The 16886-nt window shown below is 43.7% G+C and overlaps 1 protein-coding gene across 5 annotated transcripts in view; it reads left to right on the forward strand.

Annotated features, from left to right (window-relative positions):
* GRK4 (G protein-coupled receptor kinase 4) overlaps positions 1-16886 on the forward strand; it is a gene marked incomplete at its 5' end in the record, with an annotated part of 87534 nt that overhangs the window by 49394 nt on the left and 21254 nt on the right. For all 5 annotated transcript variants that reach the window (XM_080797069.1, XM_080797070.1, XM_080797068.1 and 2 more), the window contains one exon: positions 3473-3663. In XM_080797069.1, coding sequence (XP_080653195.1) covers positions 3473-3663 — 191 coding nt within the window. The remainder of the gene's footprint in view (positions 1-3472; positions 3664-16886) is intronic.

Raw genomic sequence — 16886 nt, forward strand, 5'->3', positions numbered from 1 at the left:
TCTGCAGATTGCTTTGGCTCTTCAGAGTCTTGTGTTATTTTATACAAATTTTAGGATTATTTGTTCTAGTTCTGTGAAAAATGCTATTGGTATTTTGATAGGGATTGCACTGAATCTGTAGATTACTTTGGGTAATATGGACATTTTAACAATATTAATTCTTCCAATCCATGATGATGGTGTATCTTACCGTTTTTTTATGTTGTTTTCAATTTCTTTCATCAGTCTCTTACAGTTTTCAGAGTATAGGTCTTTAACCTCCTTGGTTAAATTTATTCCTATGTATTTTATTACTTTGATACAATTGTAAATTGGATTGTTTTCTTTTTTTTTAAGATAAGTTTATTTATTTGAGAGAGGGAATGTGCACATGTGAGTGGGGAGAGGGACAGAGGGAGAGAATCTCAAGCAGACTCCCCACTGAGTGTAGAGCCTAATGTGGGGCTTGATCCCACAACCCATGAGATCATGACTTGAGCCAAAATCAAGAGTCAGATGCTTAATCAACTGAGCCACCCTGGTGCCCCTGGGATTGTTTTCTTTATTTCTATTTCTGACAGCTTGTTATTAGTGTAGAGAAACACAATCTGCTTCTGTATGTTAATTTTGTACCCTGTGACTTTACTGAAATCATTAATTAGTTCTCAGATCTCTTTGATGGAGTCTTTTGGATTTTCTATATATAACATCACGTCATCTGCAAATTATCTTACTTCTTCCTCTCAATTTAGATGCCTTTTATTTCTTTTTCTTGCCTAAATGCTATGGCTAGGACTTTCAATACTATGTTGAGTAAAAGTGTCAAGAGTGGGCATCTCTGTCTTGTTCCTTATCTTAGAGGAAAAGCTTATAGCTTTTCACCATTCAGGATAATGTTAGCTGTGGGTTTGTCATACATGACCTTTATTATGTTAAGGTATGTTCTTTTTATACCCACTTTATTGAGAGTTTTTATCATAAATGGGTACTGAATTTTGTCATAAATTTTTTCTGGATCTAATGAGATGACCATATGATTTCCATCTTTCATCTTGTTAATACGGTGTACCACCTTGATCTGTTTGTGGATGTTAAACCATCCTTGCATCCCTGGAATAAATCCCACTTGATTCTTTTAATATATTTTTTGAATTGGATTTAGTAATATTTTGTTGAGGATTTTTACATCTATGTTCACTGGGGATACTGTCCTGTAATTTTCTTTGTTTTTGTAGTGTCTTTATCTGGTTTCAGCATCAGGGTGATTCTGGCTTTGTAAAATGAATTTGGAAGCCTTCCTTCCTCTTTCAATTTTTCTAGAATAGTTTGAAAGGATAGGTACTAACTCTTCTTTAAATGTTTGGTAGGGGGGCGCCTGGGTGGGTCAGTGGGTTAAGCCTCTGCCTTTGGCTCAGGTCATGATCTCAGGGTCCTGGGATCGAGCCCTGCATCAGGCTCTCTACTCAGCGGGGAGCCTGCTCCCCACCCCCCACCCCAGCCTACTTGTGATCTCTCTCTCTCTCTGTCAAATACATAAATAAAATCTTAAAAAAAAAATAAATGTTTGGTATGTGGTCCTGGAGTTTTGTTTCTTAGGAGTTTCAAAATTACTGCTTCAGTTTCATTACTTGTATTGGTATGTTCATATTTTCTGTTTTTATGTGATTTGGTCATAGAAGATTGGGTTTCTAGGAACTTACCCATTTCTTCTAGGTTGTCCAGTATGTTTGTGTATAATTGTTCATACTGATCTCTTAAGATTCTTTGTATTTCTGTGGTGTCACTTGTAACTTCTCTTTCATTTCTAATTTTTTAAAAAATTATATATTTATTATTGATGAATCTAATTAGAAGTTTATTGATTTTATTTATTTTTTCAAAGAACCAGGTTTTAGTTTAATTGATCTTTTCTATTGTTTTTAATCTCTTTTTCATTTATATCCACTCTGATCTTTATTATTTCCTCCTTCTACTAACTTTGGGCTTTGTTCTTTTTCTAGTTCCTTTAGATATAAAGTGAGATTATTTATTTGGCATTTTTCTTACTTCCTGGGGAAGGCCTGTGTTGGTATGATCTTCTCTCTTAGAGCTGCTTTTGCTGTGTCCCATAGGTTTTGAAAAGTTGATTTCCGTTTTATTTGTCTGAATGTAGTTTTTGATTACCTCTGTGAGTTTTCCTTCATCCTTGATTATATTTTTTTCCTCTCTGTTTACAGTTGATCAATGGGTCATGACCTGAACCTGTGTCATTCGTATCCCCTCCTCCTTCCCACAGCCCACCCTGGCTGGCCCACAACATGGTAATGCACGGGGACAGGCCAACACTTTTTATATAATTTATTGTGTATCTAGCCAAGTTATTAGATACAATACTAGCCACAAATACTTAGAAAATTAAAACTTGTAATTGATACCATTTACAATAGCATCAAGAAACATCATAATCTAGGCAAAAATATATTAAAAATGTGCAAAACTTCTACACTGTGATGTAAAATGCCATTACGAGAAATTAAAGAAGATGAAATAAATGGAAGGATACCAGGTTTATGGATTAGGAGATGCAATGTATGAAGATATTTGTTTTCCCAAATTGATAAATAGATTACATGAATTAAATACAGCCCCAATCAAAATCCCAGCAGGATGTGTGTGTGTGTGTGTGTGTGTGTGTGTGTGTGTATGTGTAAATTGTCCTACAAACCAACAGAACAGTGGGCAAAAAACTTGGACAGGTATTTCATACAAGTAGTTCCAAATGGATAAGTATATGAAAAAGTATGACAAGTGTCTCCTGTATTTGTATATACAGAGAAATGCACATTAAAACCACAGTAAGAGACAACTATTCCTTCAGCAGCATTGACTGACAACATGAAATGTTGGAAGGATGTGCAGTGGCAAGACCTCTCTTGCACTGTGGGAGGGAGTATTAACTTTAATTTAACTTGTATGCTGAACGTGGGTGTTCTAGAAGTGTGGAACATAAGTGCTCAACAATTAGAGCATACCTTCAATGAATCATGATCCTAAGTGTCTTTGTGAAGTTTTTTTTTTTTTAAAGATTTTATTTGACAAAGATCACAAGTAGGCAGAGAGGCAGGCAGAGAGAGAGAGGAAGGGAAGCAGGCTCCCCGCCGAGCAGAGAGCCTGACGCGGGGCTCGATCCCAGGACCCTGAGACCATGACCTGAGCCGAAGGCAGAGGCTTTAACCCACTGAGCCACCCAGGCACCCCTGTGAAGTTTTGCCATCTACCCACTTAGCTATAGAACGTTCTCTCCTCTCAGTATAGAACTCTGTAAGATCTTGGACAGCTAAAATGTCCAAGAAGCCCCAGATGCATGGAATGCATTTTGGTGAAGCATATGGGATTCCGGTGTTGTCGTGATAAACCTAACACGGAGTGTATGAATAATGTTCACAAATAGAGGAAATCACCAAGGAATGAGCAGGTGTCTGTGCTTTGTTTTTTATGATGCTGTTGTCTTTAGGTTAGTTTGTGCTACACTTATGAAACCAGAGATTTCTTGTGCTTGGTGCTAACCATTATGAATGGAGGGGACTTGAAGTTTCACATCCACAACTTGGGCAACCCTGGCTTTGATGAGGAGAGAGCTATTTTCTATGCCGCCGAGCTGTGCTGTGGCTTGGAGGATTTGCAGAGGGAAAGAATTGTGTACAGGTAAGAACAGCATGAACCCCCGGGGCCTGGGAAACTGTTCATCCTGAGCCTGAGGCTCCCACCGGGCTCCCTCCGGCCACCCAGGTGCCTGGGCAGGAGGGCTGTGGTGGAGCCCTTGGTGGCCATACATAGGGTCTGGTCACTCTCACTGTTGGGAATATGGTCAATCAGCAGTGGACCTTGGTTTTCATTTTAGTTCTCTTTGATCTCTAGTAGGTCGGTTTTATTTAATTTGGTCAAATATAGGCAGTGTTACTCATGTAAGCATGAGAAGAGCCCATTTCTAAATTAGTTCTATTTAGGACTCTGGGCTCTGTTCCAACAAAATAGTGTAACAGTTAAATGTCTCAAAATAATACTTTATTTTAATATTTTGCATCTTAGAATTCACTAAAAAATTTAATAGGTAGAATTAAATTAGTATGATCAAATATTTAATTTTAGGGAAAGCAGTCCCTCCAGTCACCCTTTGGGTGTGGAGCTCCTGGGCTCTGACACCCTTCTCGACCCTTCCCTGTGTAGCTCTGTCCCTTCACCTCTGTAAGGACATCTACTTCTGGGTGTGGACCATTGCCTACGGCCGTTTCTCACCCTGCCATTTCCCCTACATTCCAAGGGGTTTGTGTATCCCCTGCCCTCACCTGCCCCATCCAGTTGGTCACCAAATCAGCCCTGGATGTTTCTCTACATCCAGGCTTTGGGGTCACTGGCTTAGTTCATGTCTTCCTCAGGTTACCTGGCAGGCAGACAGTTGAATGGTCTCGCTGATGCCAGTCTTGCCCCGGTTCCTGCTCTGTGCGACCGATGACAGGCCTTCCTGTGGTGTGGATCCCATCCTGTCATAGCATCCCTAGCTTGGAGCCCTGTGGGCCTGGCTCTCCTGACCCCGTGTGGTGCTGCCCCCTACTGATTTCTCCAGCCGGGTGTCCTGCACCCCAAATGGGGACTGTCTGCTTTCGTGATGTACACGTACTTCTTGAGTGTCCTCACATCTTCATACCCTTGCACATGCGGCCTGTTGGTTGGAGGCCTTTCTTCTCTGCAGCCCCTCTGCCTGCATTCGGAGAAAGCGCAGCTCATCCCTAAGTTCCCCACGCTTGATAATGGGGGTGTGTGCTCCCCGGGGGCATCATCAGGGCACCTGTGTTGTCCCACTGGAGGGCTGGTCACTCCAGCCGCAAGCATCTCAGAAGCCCTTTCTCAGATCCCTATTCTCACCAACTCTTGGCTCTGTCTCACGTTGCCTGGAGGCACCTTAGGATCTCTCGAAGGCCGGATCACAGGCCTGGCCATGGGGCTAGGCAGCACCCCTGAGGTGGTGCACTGGGGGCAGACTGCTGCCTTGGGAGCCATTCCTGTGGACACAGGCCATGTCACCACACTCACAGGGAGAGACCGGTGGCCCACGAAGCAGGGAGCAGGCCTGGAGGAGCTTGATTCCTCTTTCACTCCGGGAGCACCTCAGAGTTTAGTGCAGTTCAGTGCAGGTAAGCCCTTCTGTTTGCTTCCGGTGAAGACGTGCACCAGACCTCGTTTCATTGCTTGTGGCCTTACTGTGCTTCGCACGCACTGCCTCTTTTACAGACGGAAGGTTTGTCACAACCCTGTGCTGAGCAGGTCCTGTCTGAGCTGCTTTTCCAGCCGCGTGGGCTCCCCTAATGTCTGCATCACGTGTCGGTCATTCCTGCAGTGTTTCAAGCCGTTTCATAATTATATTTGTGACCGTGATCTCTGATCTCCGATGTTACTGTCGTCCTTGTCTGGGGGCGTCACACGCAGCGCTCATGTAAGATGGTGGACATAATCAGTGCGTGTTGTGCACGTCTCACTGCTTCACCCACTGGCTGTTTCCCTCTTTCTCCTCCTTGGACCTCCCTGTTCCCTGAGACGCAACAATATGGAACTTAGGCCAAATAATGACCCTGTAATACCTCTAAGTGCTCAAGTGAAAAGAGTCACACATAACTCACTTGAAATGAAAAGCTAGAAATGATTAAGCTTAGTGAGGAAGGGATGTCTGAAGCCGAGATAGGCTGAAAGGTAGGCCTCTTGTGCCAAACAGCCACATTGCAAATATCAAGGAAAAGTTCTCGAAGGAAGTTAAGAGTGCTGCTCCAAAAAAAAAAAAAAAGAGTGCTACTCCAGGGACCACATGAATGGTAAGAAAGCCAAACGGCCTCATTGCTGACAGGGAGAAAATTTGGGTGGTCTGATAGGAGATAAGACCCCCCACCACCACCCAGTATTCCCTTAAGCCAAAGTCTAATCCAGAGCAAGGCCCTGACTCTCAAGTCCACGAAGGCTGAGGGAGGTGAGGAAGCCACAGAAGAAAAGTCTGCAGCTAGCAGAGTGGGTTCGTGAGGTTTAAGGAGACACAGAGGGGCTGGGGGGAGCAGCACGTGCTGATGGAGAAGCTGCAGCGGGTTCTGCCGGAGATCCAGCTTGGATCGCCCATGGAAGTGGCTCCCAAACAGCGGATTCTCCATGTAGACACAACAGCCTTATGTGGGGAGAAGATGCCATCTCTGGACTGTCTTCGCCGGAGGACAAGTCAGCACCTGGCTTCAGAGGTTCAAGGGACAGGCTGGCTCCCCATTAGGGGCTAATGCAGCTGGTGACTTTCAGCTGAAGCCGGTGCTCCTTTACTATTCTGGAAATTCTTAGGACCCTTAAGAATTGTGCTACCTCTCCTGTGCCTGTGCTCTACCCAGGGAACGACACAGCCTGGACGACAGCGTATCTGTTCACAGCGAGGTTTACTAAATGTCTCAAGCCCGCTGTTGAGACCTACTGCTTAGAAAAAAAGGTTCCTTTCAAAATATGACTGCTTGTTGACGTTGTACCCGGTCACCCAAGAGCTCTGGTGACATACGGCAAGATGAGTGCCATTCCCTGCCTGCAAACACAGTGTCTGTTCTGCAGCCCACGGAGCAAGGAGTAATTTTGACTTTGAAGTCTTATCATTTAAGAGACACATTTTGCAAGGCAGTAGATGCCATGGATGGTGATTCCTCCACTTGATCTGGGTGGGATACATTCAGAATCTTCTGGAAAGGATTCACCATGCCAGACGCCATTAAGAAAATGTTCCCATGGCTCAATGTCAATACTAACAGGAGTTTGGAAGAAGTGAGCTCTGGCCTTGGTGAGGACGTTGAGGGGTTCAAGACCGAGTGGAGGAGGTCACTGCAGATGTGGTGGAAACAGCCAGAGAACCAGAAGTGGAGCCCGGAGAGGCGAGCGACCTGCTGCCCTCACAGGATAACACTTGCACAGGTGAGGACGTGCTTCCGTGGAAGAGCGAGGAAGGTGATTTCTTGAGCTGGAGTCTGCTCCTGGTGATAATGCTGTGGAGATGGTTGAAATCTGACAAGGACTTAGAACATTGCATGACCTTAGTTGATAAGGTGGCAGGGCTTGAGAGGACTGGCTCCAGTTTGGAGAGGAGTTCTGCTGTGGGTGAAATGCTACCAGACATCGCTTGCTGCAGAGAAATCATTTGGGAAAGGAAGAGTCCAGCAGTGCAACAAATTTATTCTCTTGTTTTAAGAAACTGCCATAGACACCCCGACCTTCAGCAACCCCCACCGTGATCACTCAGCCGCTGTCAGCATGGAGGTAAGACCCTCCAGCAGCAAAAGATTACAGCTTGCTGAAAGCTCAGATGTTGGTTAGCAGTAAAGCATTTTTTAATGAAGGCATTCATTGTTTTGGAGTCACCTGATGGCTCAGTCGATTAAGCGTCTGTCTTCGGCTAGGGTCATGATCTCAGGGTCCTGGGATCTAGCTCCACGTCAGGTTCCCTGCTCAGCGGGGAGTCTGCTTCTCCCTCTTCCTCTGCCCTTCCCCCTGCTCCTGCTCTTTCTCGCTCTCTCTCTCTCACACTCTTTCTCTCTCAAATAAATAAATAAAATTTTTTTTTTAAAAAGGCATTCATTGTTTTGTTAGACATAATGCTACTGTACACTTAATGGGTCTCAGTGTAGGGCAAACATAGCTTTAATATGCACTGGGAAACCAAAAAATTCGTTTTGACTCATTTTATTGTGATAGTCACTGAATTTTGACTGTCTAGACCAAATCCCTGTATCTCTAAGGTGTGCCTCATTACTGGATTGGTTAGAAGATTTTCTTTTCTCCTAGCCTTTCACCTTGGGCTCCGACTTGCCCTCAGACAGAGCAGGGGAAAGGCGTGGGCTGGCCAGCACTTAGTGGGAACTTAGTGCATGACCACAGCACCCACCAGTAGGAGATGCCTGCCATTTGTTAAATGACAAATGACCCATGACTTTCAGCCTCTGATCATGCGTCCCCTCCCCTAGGGACCTGTCAAGCACCACTTTCATTCTTTGAAATTATTTCTTGTAGTCAGAAGTTGCCTCTTGACAACCTTTATCAGACCAGGTACCAGAAAGATGACCTTTCTTTTTGAAGACGGATGGTACAAATAAGAACGCTGTATCATCTCAGCACTCTCAGGTCAGAGAGGAGGCACTCAGGCCCGGCTTTGAGCCACCCGGCTTTGAGCATGTTCCTAGTCAGAAGGAGAGCCCGGGGGCCTCTTACGCTCGTCTGTGGGAGCTGCTCCAGGTGTGCCAGGCCTCACAGGCTCACAGAATTCTTTCTAGTATAAATGATTTAAACTGGACCCAGGCCTGATCAGGGAAGGCTTTTGGGAGGACCTGGCACTCACCTGGCAGCTTGGCTAGATGGCTAAGATCGGAGCAGAGGGTAAAGGGATCATTCTTTTGGGGGAGATGTGCGCCGTGTGTGCCTACTGGAGAAAGTGAGCAGAGGAGTCCACGTAAACCAGAGTGGTCATAAAGACAGGAGGATGGGGCGCCAGGGTGGCTCAGTGGGTTAAAGCCTCTGCCTTCAGCTCAGGTCATGATCCCAGCGTCCTGGGATCAAGCCCTGCATTGGTCTCTCTGCTCGGTGGGGAGCCTGCTTCCTGTCCTCTCTCTCTGCCTACTTGTGATCTCTGTCTGTCAAATAAATAAATTAAAAAAAAAAAAAAAGACAGGAGGAAGGAAGAAGCAAACTTGTTGGCTTTCTGTTGCCCACCAGGCCCTAGGCTGTGCCCTTTGCATCTGTTATTTATTTGGAGAACGTGTTAAAATAGTTGCTAAAATGTCGTAGCATCCTAGAGCCCCCCCCTTTTTTTTCCAGATATGATTTTCCTGGAGCATTTCATCTTCTTTTTTGTCTGTTATCCTCTGCTGTTTGTTCAGATAAAATGCCTGAAACAACATCACAACGAACCACAGAAGGAGTGCTGGGCTCAGGGTAGTGTGGGCACAGCCCTTCCAGGAGGGTGGGTGAACAGCAGGGAGGTGGCGTCCAACCGTGTGAGTGGCCCTGGTGTGTGGTTTTGGGGTATAGTAGTTTGTGTCATACCTTTAGATACGTCTACTTGTAACATGGCTTTGTGTAAATTGTTCGGTGAGAAAAAGCAAGGGAAAGAAATCAAGTGTGCATATAGAGAGAGCCTTGAAAGATCATAGTTTTCAGTGTGCAACCATATATCTAAGAAGTCAGCTGTTTGATTCAAACAAAACAATACATAAAGACATGGGTGTGGGCATGCATTTCCAGTCCAGCTGGGTACTTTCCCTTCCAGCATCTTTTCATGACATTTTGCTTGTTCATTATGCGGAAGTTGGAAGGGGACTCTTGCCTTTGGGGTTTTAAATGTCCTTTAAAAATTAACCGAGGAAGGAGGCCCCTGGGAGGCTCAGTTGTTAGGCGTCTGCCTTCGGCTCAGGTCATGATCTCAGGGTCCTGGGTTTGAGCCCTACAGTGGGCTCCCTGCTCATCAGAAAGCCTGCTTCTCCTTCTCCTACTGCCCCTGCTTGACCGCCCCCCATGTGTAAAATAAGTAAATAAATAAAAATCTTTTAAAAAATTAACCCAGGAACATAGTTTCTGTAAAATCAGATCAACTGAAATGCTTTTAGTTAGGGACAGACCCCATGGGTGCCCTAACACCATTTATATTCAAATGCAGGAATGACTAATTCCTTATTAAATAGCACTTGAGTCTATGGGCAGTGTGGTTGATCCTTGAACAGGTGGAGATTGGAGCATCAACCCAGTTGAAAATCCATATATAACTTTTGACTCCCCCAAAACTTTGCTACTCATAGTCTGCTGTTGCCTGGAAAGCTCACTCATGACACGCAGCTGATCACATTATTCTGTGTGTTCTATGGACTCTGCCCTATGCTCTTACCATAAAGCAAGCTAGTGAGAAGGAAATGTTAGAAAATCAAGGAAGTGCATCACAGCACTGGGACTGTAAGAAAACCCACATGTAGGGGGACTTAAGCTGTCCAAACCCATGTTGTTCAAGGGCCAGCTACACTTTCTTTTCACGTAAAAGCTTTTCCCAAGACTGGCCCGTAGCATCAGGGAAGTCTGGCCTAGCAGTGGCTGGCTGTGGAGAACAACCTTTTCCCTGTTCTTCAGCCGCTCTGGGGATGGCATATTCTGCTTGCCATTTGGGTAGTGAAGTGTCTTTTAAATTACAAGAATTATTTTACCTAATAATGTATAGTCTGTATGCAGGGGAATATGGCACAAGGCTACGAAAATTTTAAAGACTTAGCTTTTTAAAATGGTTTCACTTTTGCCACTATGGAAAACAGTAAGGAGGTTCCCCCCCAAATTAAAAATAAAAATGCCATATTACCTAGCAACCCCACTTGTAGGTGTATTCTTTTTTTTTTTTTTTAAAGATTTTATTTATTTATTTGTCAGAGAGAGTGAGCACAGGCAGACAGAGAGGCAGGCAGAGGCAGAGGGAGAAGCAGGCTCCCCGCTGAGCAAGGAGCCCGATGTGGGACTCGATCCCAGGACGCTGGGATCATGACCTGAGCCGAAGGCAGCCGCCCAACCAACTGAGCCACCCAGGCGTCCCTTGTAGGTGTATTCTAAAGGATATATCCACAGTATGTCAAAGAGAGGTCTGCATTTCCTTGTTCACTGCAGCATTATTCAGAATAGCCAGCATCTGGAAACAACCTACATGTCCATCGGTGGGTGGATGGGTGAAGAAAATGTGGTACATGCATCCTCAATGGAGTTATTATTTGGCCATGAGAATGAAGGAGGTCCTGTTATGGGTGACAACCCAATGGACCTGGAGAGCCTCATGCTACATAACATAAGCCAGATACAGACAAATACTGCATGGTTTCACTGGTATGTAGAGTCTTTTTTTTTTTTTTTAAGATTTTGTTTATTTATTTGACAGAGAGAGAGAGATCACAGGTAGGCAGAGAGGCAGGCAGAGAGAGAGGGGGAAGCAGGCTCCCCGTCAAGCAGAGAGCCCGATGCAGGGCTCAATCCCAGGACCCTGAGATCATGACCTGAGCTGAAGGCAGAGGCTTAATCCACTGAGCCACCCAGGCACCCCAACTGGTATGTAGAGTCTTTAAAAAAAAAAAAAAAAGTCAAACTCGTGGAAACAGAAAAATCACTAAGGGCTGGGGGGTGGGGGATAGGAAGAGGTTGGAAAAATGGCACAAACTTTCAGCTATAAGATGAGTAGCTGTGGATATAATGTAAAATATGAAAATAGAGTTGGTAACACTATACCGAAGAATTGAAATTTGCTAAGGGACTGAGACTTTAAGGTTCTCACACCAAAAAATGTGAGGTGGTGAGCGTGTTCATTAAATGGTGTGGGGGAATCCTTTCACAATTTTAAGGGGAAATAAAGTTTTCAATTTCATTGCATTTTCTAGCAATTACAGAAAGAATACAAAAACACCTAAAACCAATAATAAATGAGTGAGGGGCCGGAGATGCCTGTGTTGTCTGTTTCTCAGTGCCCTCACCTGTCATGTTCCAGAAGGGTCAGCCTCCAGGCTCCCTCCTAACCATGGCCATGTTTTCTTGGGCACGTTCATCTTTGAAGAGCTCACACTGGGGAGGAGGGGCATCATTTCTCTGTCTCTGTACATTGACCTTTCTGCACATCCCATACAAGTAGGATCAGCATGTGGCCTTTTGGTTCTGGCTTTTGTCCACTACCATAATGTTTCTCAGGTTCATGCATGTGTTAGCATTTATCAGTACCTGATTCTTTTTTATGTTGGAATAATCCCATTGCCCTTTTGCCAGTCGATGGGTATTTCAGAGTGGTTCCACTTTTTGCCTGTTATGGAGAACGCTGCTGTGAACATTTGTGTATGAAGTTTCGTTTGGATGTATGTTTTCCGTTCTCTTGGGTAGATACCGACAAGTGGAATTTCTCAAGAGCATGGAAAATTCATGTTTACCTTTTTAAGACCGTTTCAAGCTCTCTGCCAAAGAGGCTGCACCATTTTACATTCCTTCTGGGGATCCAACCCCTCACGTCGTCTCCAGCACTTGTTAGTATCTCCCCATTTAATGCTAGCCCACCGCAGTGGCCATGAAGTGACGGCTCATGGTGGGTTTTGTGTTGTTTTGTTTTGTTTTGTTTCTTGGTAGTTTTGATTTGCATTTCCCTGATGACTGATGATATAGAACATCTTTTCATATGCTCATTGGCCATCTTTACATATTGATGGTTAAATGTCTATTCCAATACTGTATCCACTTTCAGTTTGGATTATTTTGTCTTATCAGGATTAAATGGCAAACATTTTTATATATTCTGGACACATGTCCTTTACCGGATGTAAAATTTGCAAGTGCTTTCTTCCAGTCTGTGGCTTGTCTTTCCATGTTCTTAATGTGTCTTTTGAATCACAAAAGTTCTTAATTTTAGTGAGGTTCAATTGATCAGAGTTTTGTTGTTGTTGATTATGCTTTTGGTGTTTCTCTAAGAAATCATTATATAACCAGCAACATGAGGATTTTGTCCTGTGTTTTCTTCTAAGGATTTTATGGTTTTAAGTCTTATCTTTTTTTTTTTCTTTAAAGATTTTTTTTTTCTTTAAAGATTTTATTTATTTATTTGACAGATGGAGATCATAAGTAGGCAGAGAGGCAGGCAGAGAGAGGGGGAAGCAGACTCCCCGCCAAGCAGAGAGCCCAATGTGGGGCTCTATCCCAGGACCCTGGGATCATGACCTGGGCTGAAGGCAGAGGCTTAACCCACTGAGCCACCCAGGCGCCCCTTAAGTCTTATCTTTAAGTTTAGGACCCATGTTCAGTTTTTAGTACAGTGTAGGTGGGTGAAGAGTCTCCATCCCAGCACCATTTATTGAAAATACTGTCATTTCCCCATTGAAATTCCTTGGCACTTTTGTCTAAAACTGATTGACTGTTAAGAGGGCAGGTTTATTTCTGGACTCCCAATTCTATTCCACTGCTCTGTATGTCTGTCCTGCTGGCAATACTGTATTGTCTTGATTACTGTAGCTTTGTGGTGAGTTTCGAAATTGGGAAGCATGAGGCTTCTAACTTTGTTCTTTTTTGAGATTGATTTGCCTGTTCTGGGTCCTTTGCATTTCCATATGAATGTTAAGATGAGCTTGTCATTTTCTGGGACAACAGTTGCTGCTAAAGGATTGCATTGAATCCGTAGTTCAATTTGGGGATAACTGATATCTGAACAATACTAAATCTTCTGACCTATGAACACAGGATGTCTTTCCAGTTACTTAGATATGCTTAAATTTCTCTCAGGAGTATTTTGTACTTTTCAGTATATATATCTTATACTTACTTTTTTTTTGCTGTTAAGTTTCATTTTGAATTTATTGTTTTTGATGCCATTTCAAATACTGTTGTTTCCTTTTTATTTATTTTGTTTATTTTTATTTTTTTAGAAAGAGAGCATGAGCAGGTAGGGACAGAGGGAGGAGGAGAAAGAGAATCTTAAGCAGGCTTTACACTTAGTGTGTGGAGCCTGATGTGGGGCTCGATCCCATGACCCTGAGATCATGACCTGAGCCAAAATCAAGAGTCAGATGCTTAACCAACTGAGCCACCCAGGTGCCCCTATAGTTGTTTTCTTAATTTTGTTTTTGGACTATTTCGTGCTAGTGTGTAGAAATACATCTGATTTCTGCATATTGATCTTGCATCCTCTCTCAACTCTTTTATTAGCTTTAGAAGTTTTGTTGTGAATTCCTTAAAATTTTCTATATGTAGAATCATGTCACCTGTGAATAAAGAAAATAGACTCATGTTTGCTTATTTTTTCTTTCCCAGCTAGAATCCTGCTGCTTTTCTTGGTACTTCATGAAAGGGAAATTTTGGATAGACATACAAAAGCTTGAATCAGTGCACCCTCCTGAGTCTTCTGAAGCAGACTAGAAAAAGCAATAGTTAAAAACCAGCCTGATGAATGCTGTGTACATTTATATACAATGAATACAGAGAAAAGACTGTTTGAGAATGATGTCACTGAGGTCAGATCTGTCCCTTCCCTCCCATCAGGTGTCCTCCATGTCACTGTCAGAGTCAAAATCTCAAGTTTGCAGACTAGAGGGTCAGGCTTAATATTGTAATTCTTTTATATTTTAGAACGTAGAGGTTGTAATTTTTAGCTGATACCAAGTTCAGATATTTAGTGGATAATAAGGTCTTCAGTTATTTTTCACTCACTTGGGTTTGATTTTGTTTTATGTTTTTCTTTTATGTAGATTCTTTGGGTTACAAAGCTGGTTCTCAGATTGAGAGTTGAATTTTGATACCTACCTTAATCATTGCATCAGTTTTGCTTTGTCTTGATTTGTGATCCAGAATCTTCTCAAGACATTGCTCTGCAGTGACAGCTTTACTGTGTACTCTTACCAATAAATCCAGTGTTCTATGCTGGTTTCAGCCCATCAACAACCAGTCTTATGGCTGGACCAGCCCTTGTGATCCTTATTATATAACTACAAGATGCAGCAGTAGCCATCAAGAAACTTTGTAAGAGAAAAAGGCTATTTCTTCTAAGTTCTGGCAATTCTGTGCAGTACCTGGGACCACACAGAGAGGTCTGGATGTGCAGGGGTGGGGGAGAGGAAACACATGAGCATGTGGGCCTAGGCTTTTGCAGTTATTGGGGGCGAACGTGGGGGCCTAGAGTCTCATAGTCTCACTCTTTATCGGTGATTTTAAAAGATAAGAATGGGAACTTAAAACACTAGACGAGAAAAAAACCAAGCCACCCAAATGGTCAGTTATTTAAATAAACCAAGATCTCTAAAACAGAGGAGCCTGGGATGGGGGTGGTCTGGTTTTTCTAGCCAGGCAGCCAGCAATGTGTTTATTGAGAGAGACCTCTTTGAAGTGGATACCTCAGGCACCAGAGCTGGAGTCAAACACTGGCTTTACAAAAAAAGGAAAACTGCCAGGGCTAACACTACAGTGATTGTGGAATCCAGGCTACTGTGTTTTTTTTTTAAATGCTGAAAGATAATGCACTTGTCCGGAAAGTGGCGCTCCATGCTCCCTCACTGTTCTGGCTGGGAGTTAGCTGACATTGTCCTTGACAATCATGGCATCTTTCAGAAGCTCCCAGTGGATCTAGACACTCTACAGTATACTCATGTGGGTCAGGAGTGAGCCAACAGGATCAAGAAACAACTCTTTGTTATGAAGGAGGGGCATTATGCAGGGAGCTGGTATGGATGCTTCCAAAGGGTTAGGCCATCTTCTGGGAAGAGCTTTCTTCTCTTAAGATAGAAAATTATTTACAACAGAAGCTCCTTGCCTCTTGCTTACTTAAGGGAGGAAGGATGCAATCTCTTGCTTCAGGGGAGGATGTGTTTGGAGTAATGTATTATGACCCCGGTTTTCTGCAGTGTGTTCCTGGAGACAGTAGAGGTCCTGAATCTACCCTGAGCTGATGCCCACACGAGCTGGGAGAGCAGTTGTCAAATGCTCAAAACTGTTAACTTTAAAGTAAAACTGCCCTCATTTCCCCATCAAAAATAGGTTTATTCAGGAATAGCAGAGAAGTGCATTCTGGAAAAATCAAATTTAGCAAAACCACAGGAGAGTCTGCAGAACAAAGCGGGGGGGGGGAGGGGGCTCTTTTATAGAGGAAGGGGGGTGGGGTGGACTGTTATAAACAGAAAGTCCATTGGGGTAAATTGAGAGCTGGAAGTGTGGTGGCCTCTCATTGGCTGGGCTATGGCAGTCTCTCACTGACTGAGCTGTGATGATCTCTCATTGGCTGGGCTGTGGCAGTGTCTCATTGGCTGGCTGTGTGGCAGTCATTCATTGACTGAGCTGTGGCGGTCTCTCATTGGCTGGGCTGTTGCTGGGGGAGGAGGAAACCTTCCTTCATCCTGCTGGAATAGTAAAGTGGTAGCTAAGATAATAGCAGGTGTAAGGTGCATGTCTTCCTGTTGGGTCCCGGGTTGACCCGGAGCGTAGGGCGGGAGTTCCCCCACCCGCCTCCAGACTCCGTTCTAAATGAAGTTCCCTTTTATTAATTTTCACAACACTAAAAGTCCTTGTTCAATCAGGATGATTTTTAGAGTTTTATTTTATTTTTAAAAAACATTTTATTTATTTATTTGACAAAGAAAGAGACAGCAAGGGAGGGAACACAAGCAGGGGGAGTGGGAGAGGGAGAAGTAGGCTTCCCACCGAGCAGGGAGCCTGATGCTGGGCTTGATCCCAGGACCCCAGGATCATGACCTGAGCAGAAGGCAGCCGCTTAAGGGCTGAGCCACCCAGCCGGCCCCTAGAGATTTATTTTATGATGATGAACAAATTAAACTTGTGGTTTGTGCCCTTTTACTTTGTTTTCATGTAGCTCCGTATTTGAATAAAACCCCTCACTATCATATAAATAACAAAAAATGCTGCTGGATATAGTCACAAGATACAGAGCACTCTGGCACACATTTTCATCGCAGCGACCTGACAGTCTTTTGAGGAATCATATCTATTTACAGATAAGAGAGATCATCTCTGGTCACCTTCCTCATGAGTGATGGATACTGATCCAGGTCTTGTGTTCTGTGCTTGGGCCCCTCACTCTTTTCCATAACAGGAAGGGGAACCTGAATCTTGACTTGGCAGTTTTATTGTTTCATTACATTTCTCAAGAGCTCTTCCTTAATTCAACAGGATGACATTTCTACCTGTCTGGAAGGCTGTAGTTGGAAATTATTAAGGGAAATGGGTGTTTAGCTGTGCATTGGATCTCTTTTTCTAGTGAATGAGTTGTGGAATGAAAAGTAGATGATATCATCCACCGTAAGGAGAAGGCAGTGCAGAATAGCGGTGGGAAAGAAACATTTTGTACCTATACTTTTTCAGTAGTGAATTGGCCCATACCA

The sequence above is a fragment of the Martes martes genome, assembly GCF_963455335.1.
Source record: "Martes martes genome assembly, chromosome: 2".
Taxonomy (NCBI): domain Eukaryota; kingdom Metazoa; phylum Chordata; class Mammalia; order Carnivora; family Mustelidae; genus Martes; species Martes martes.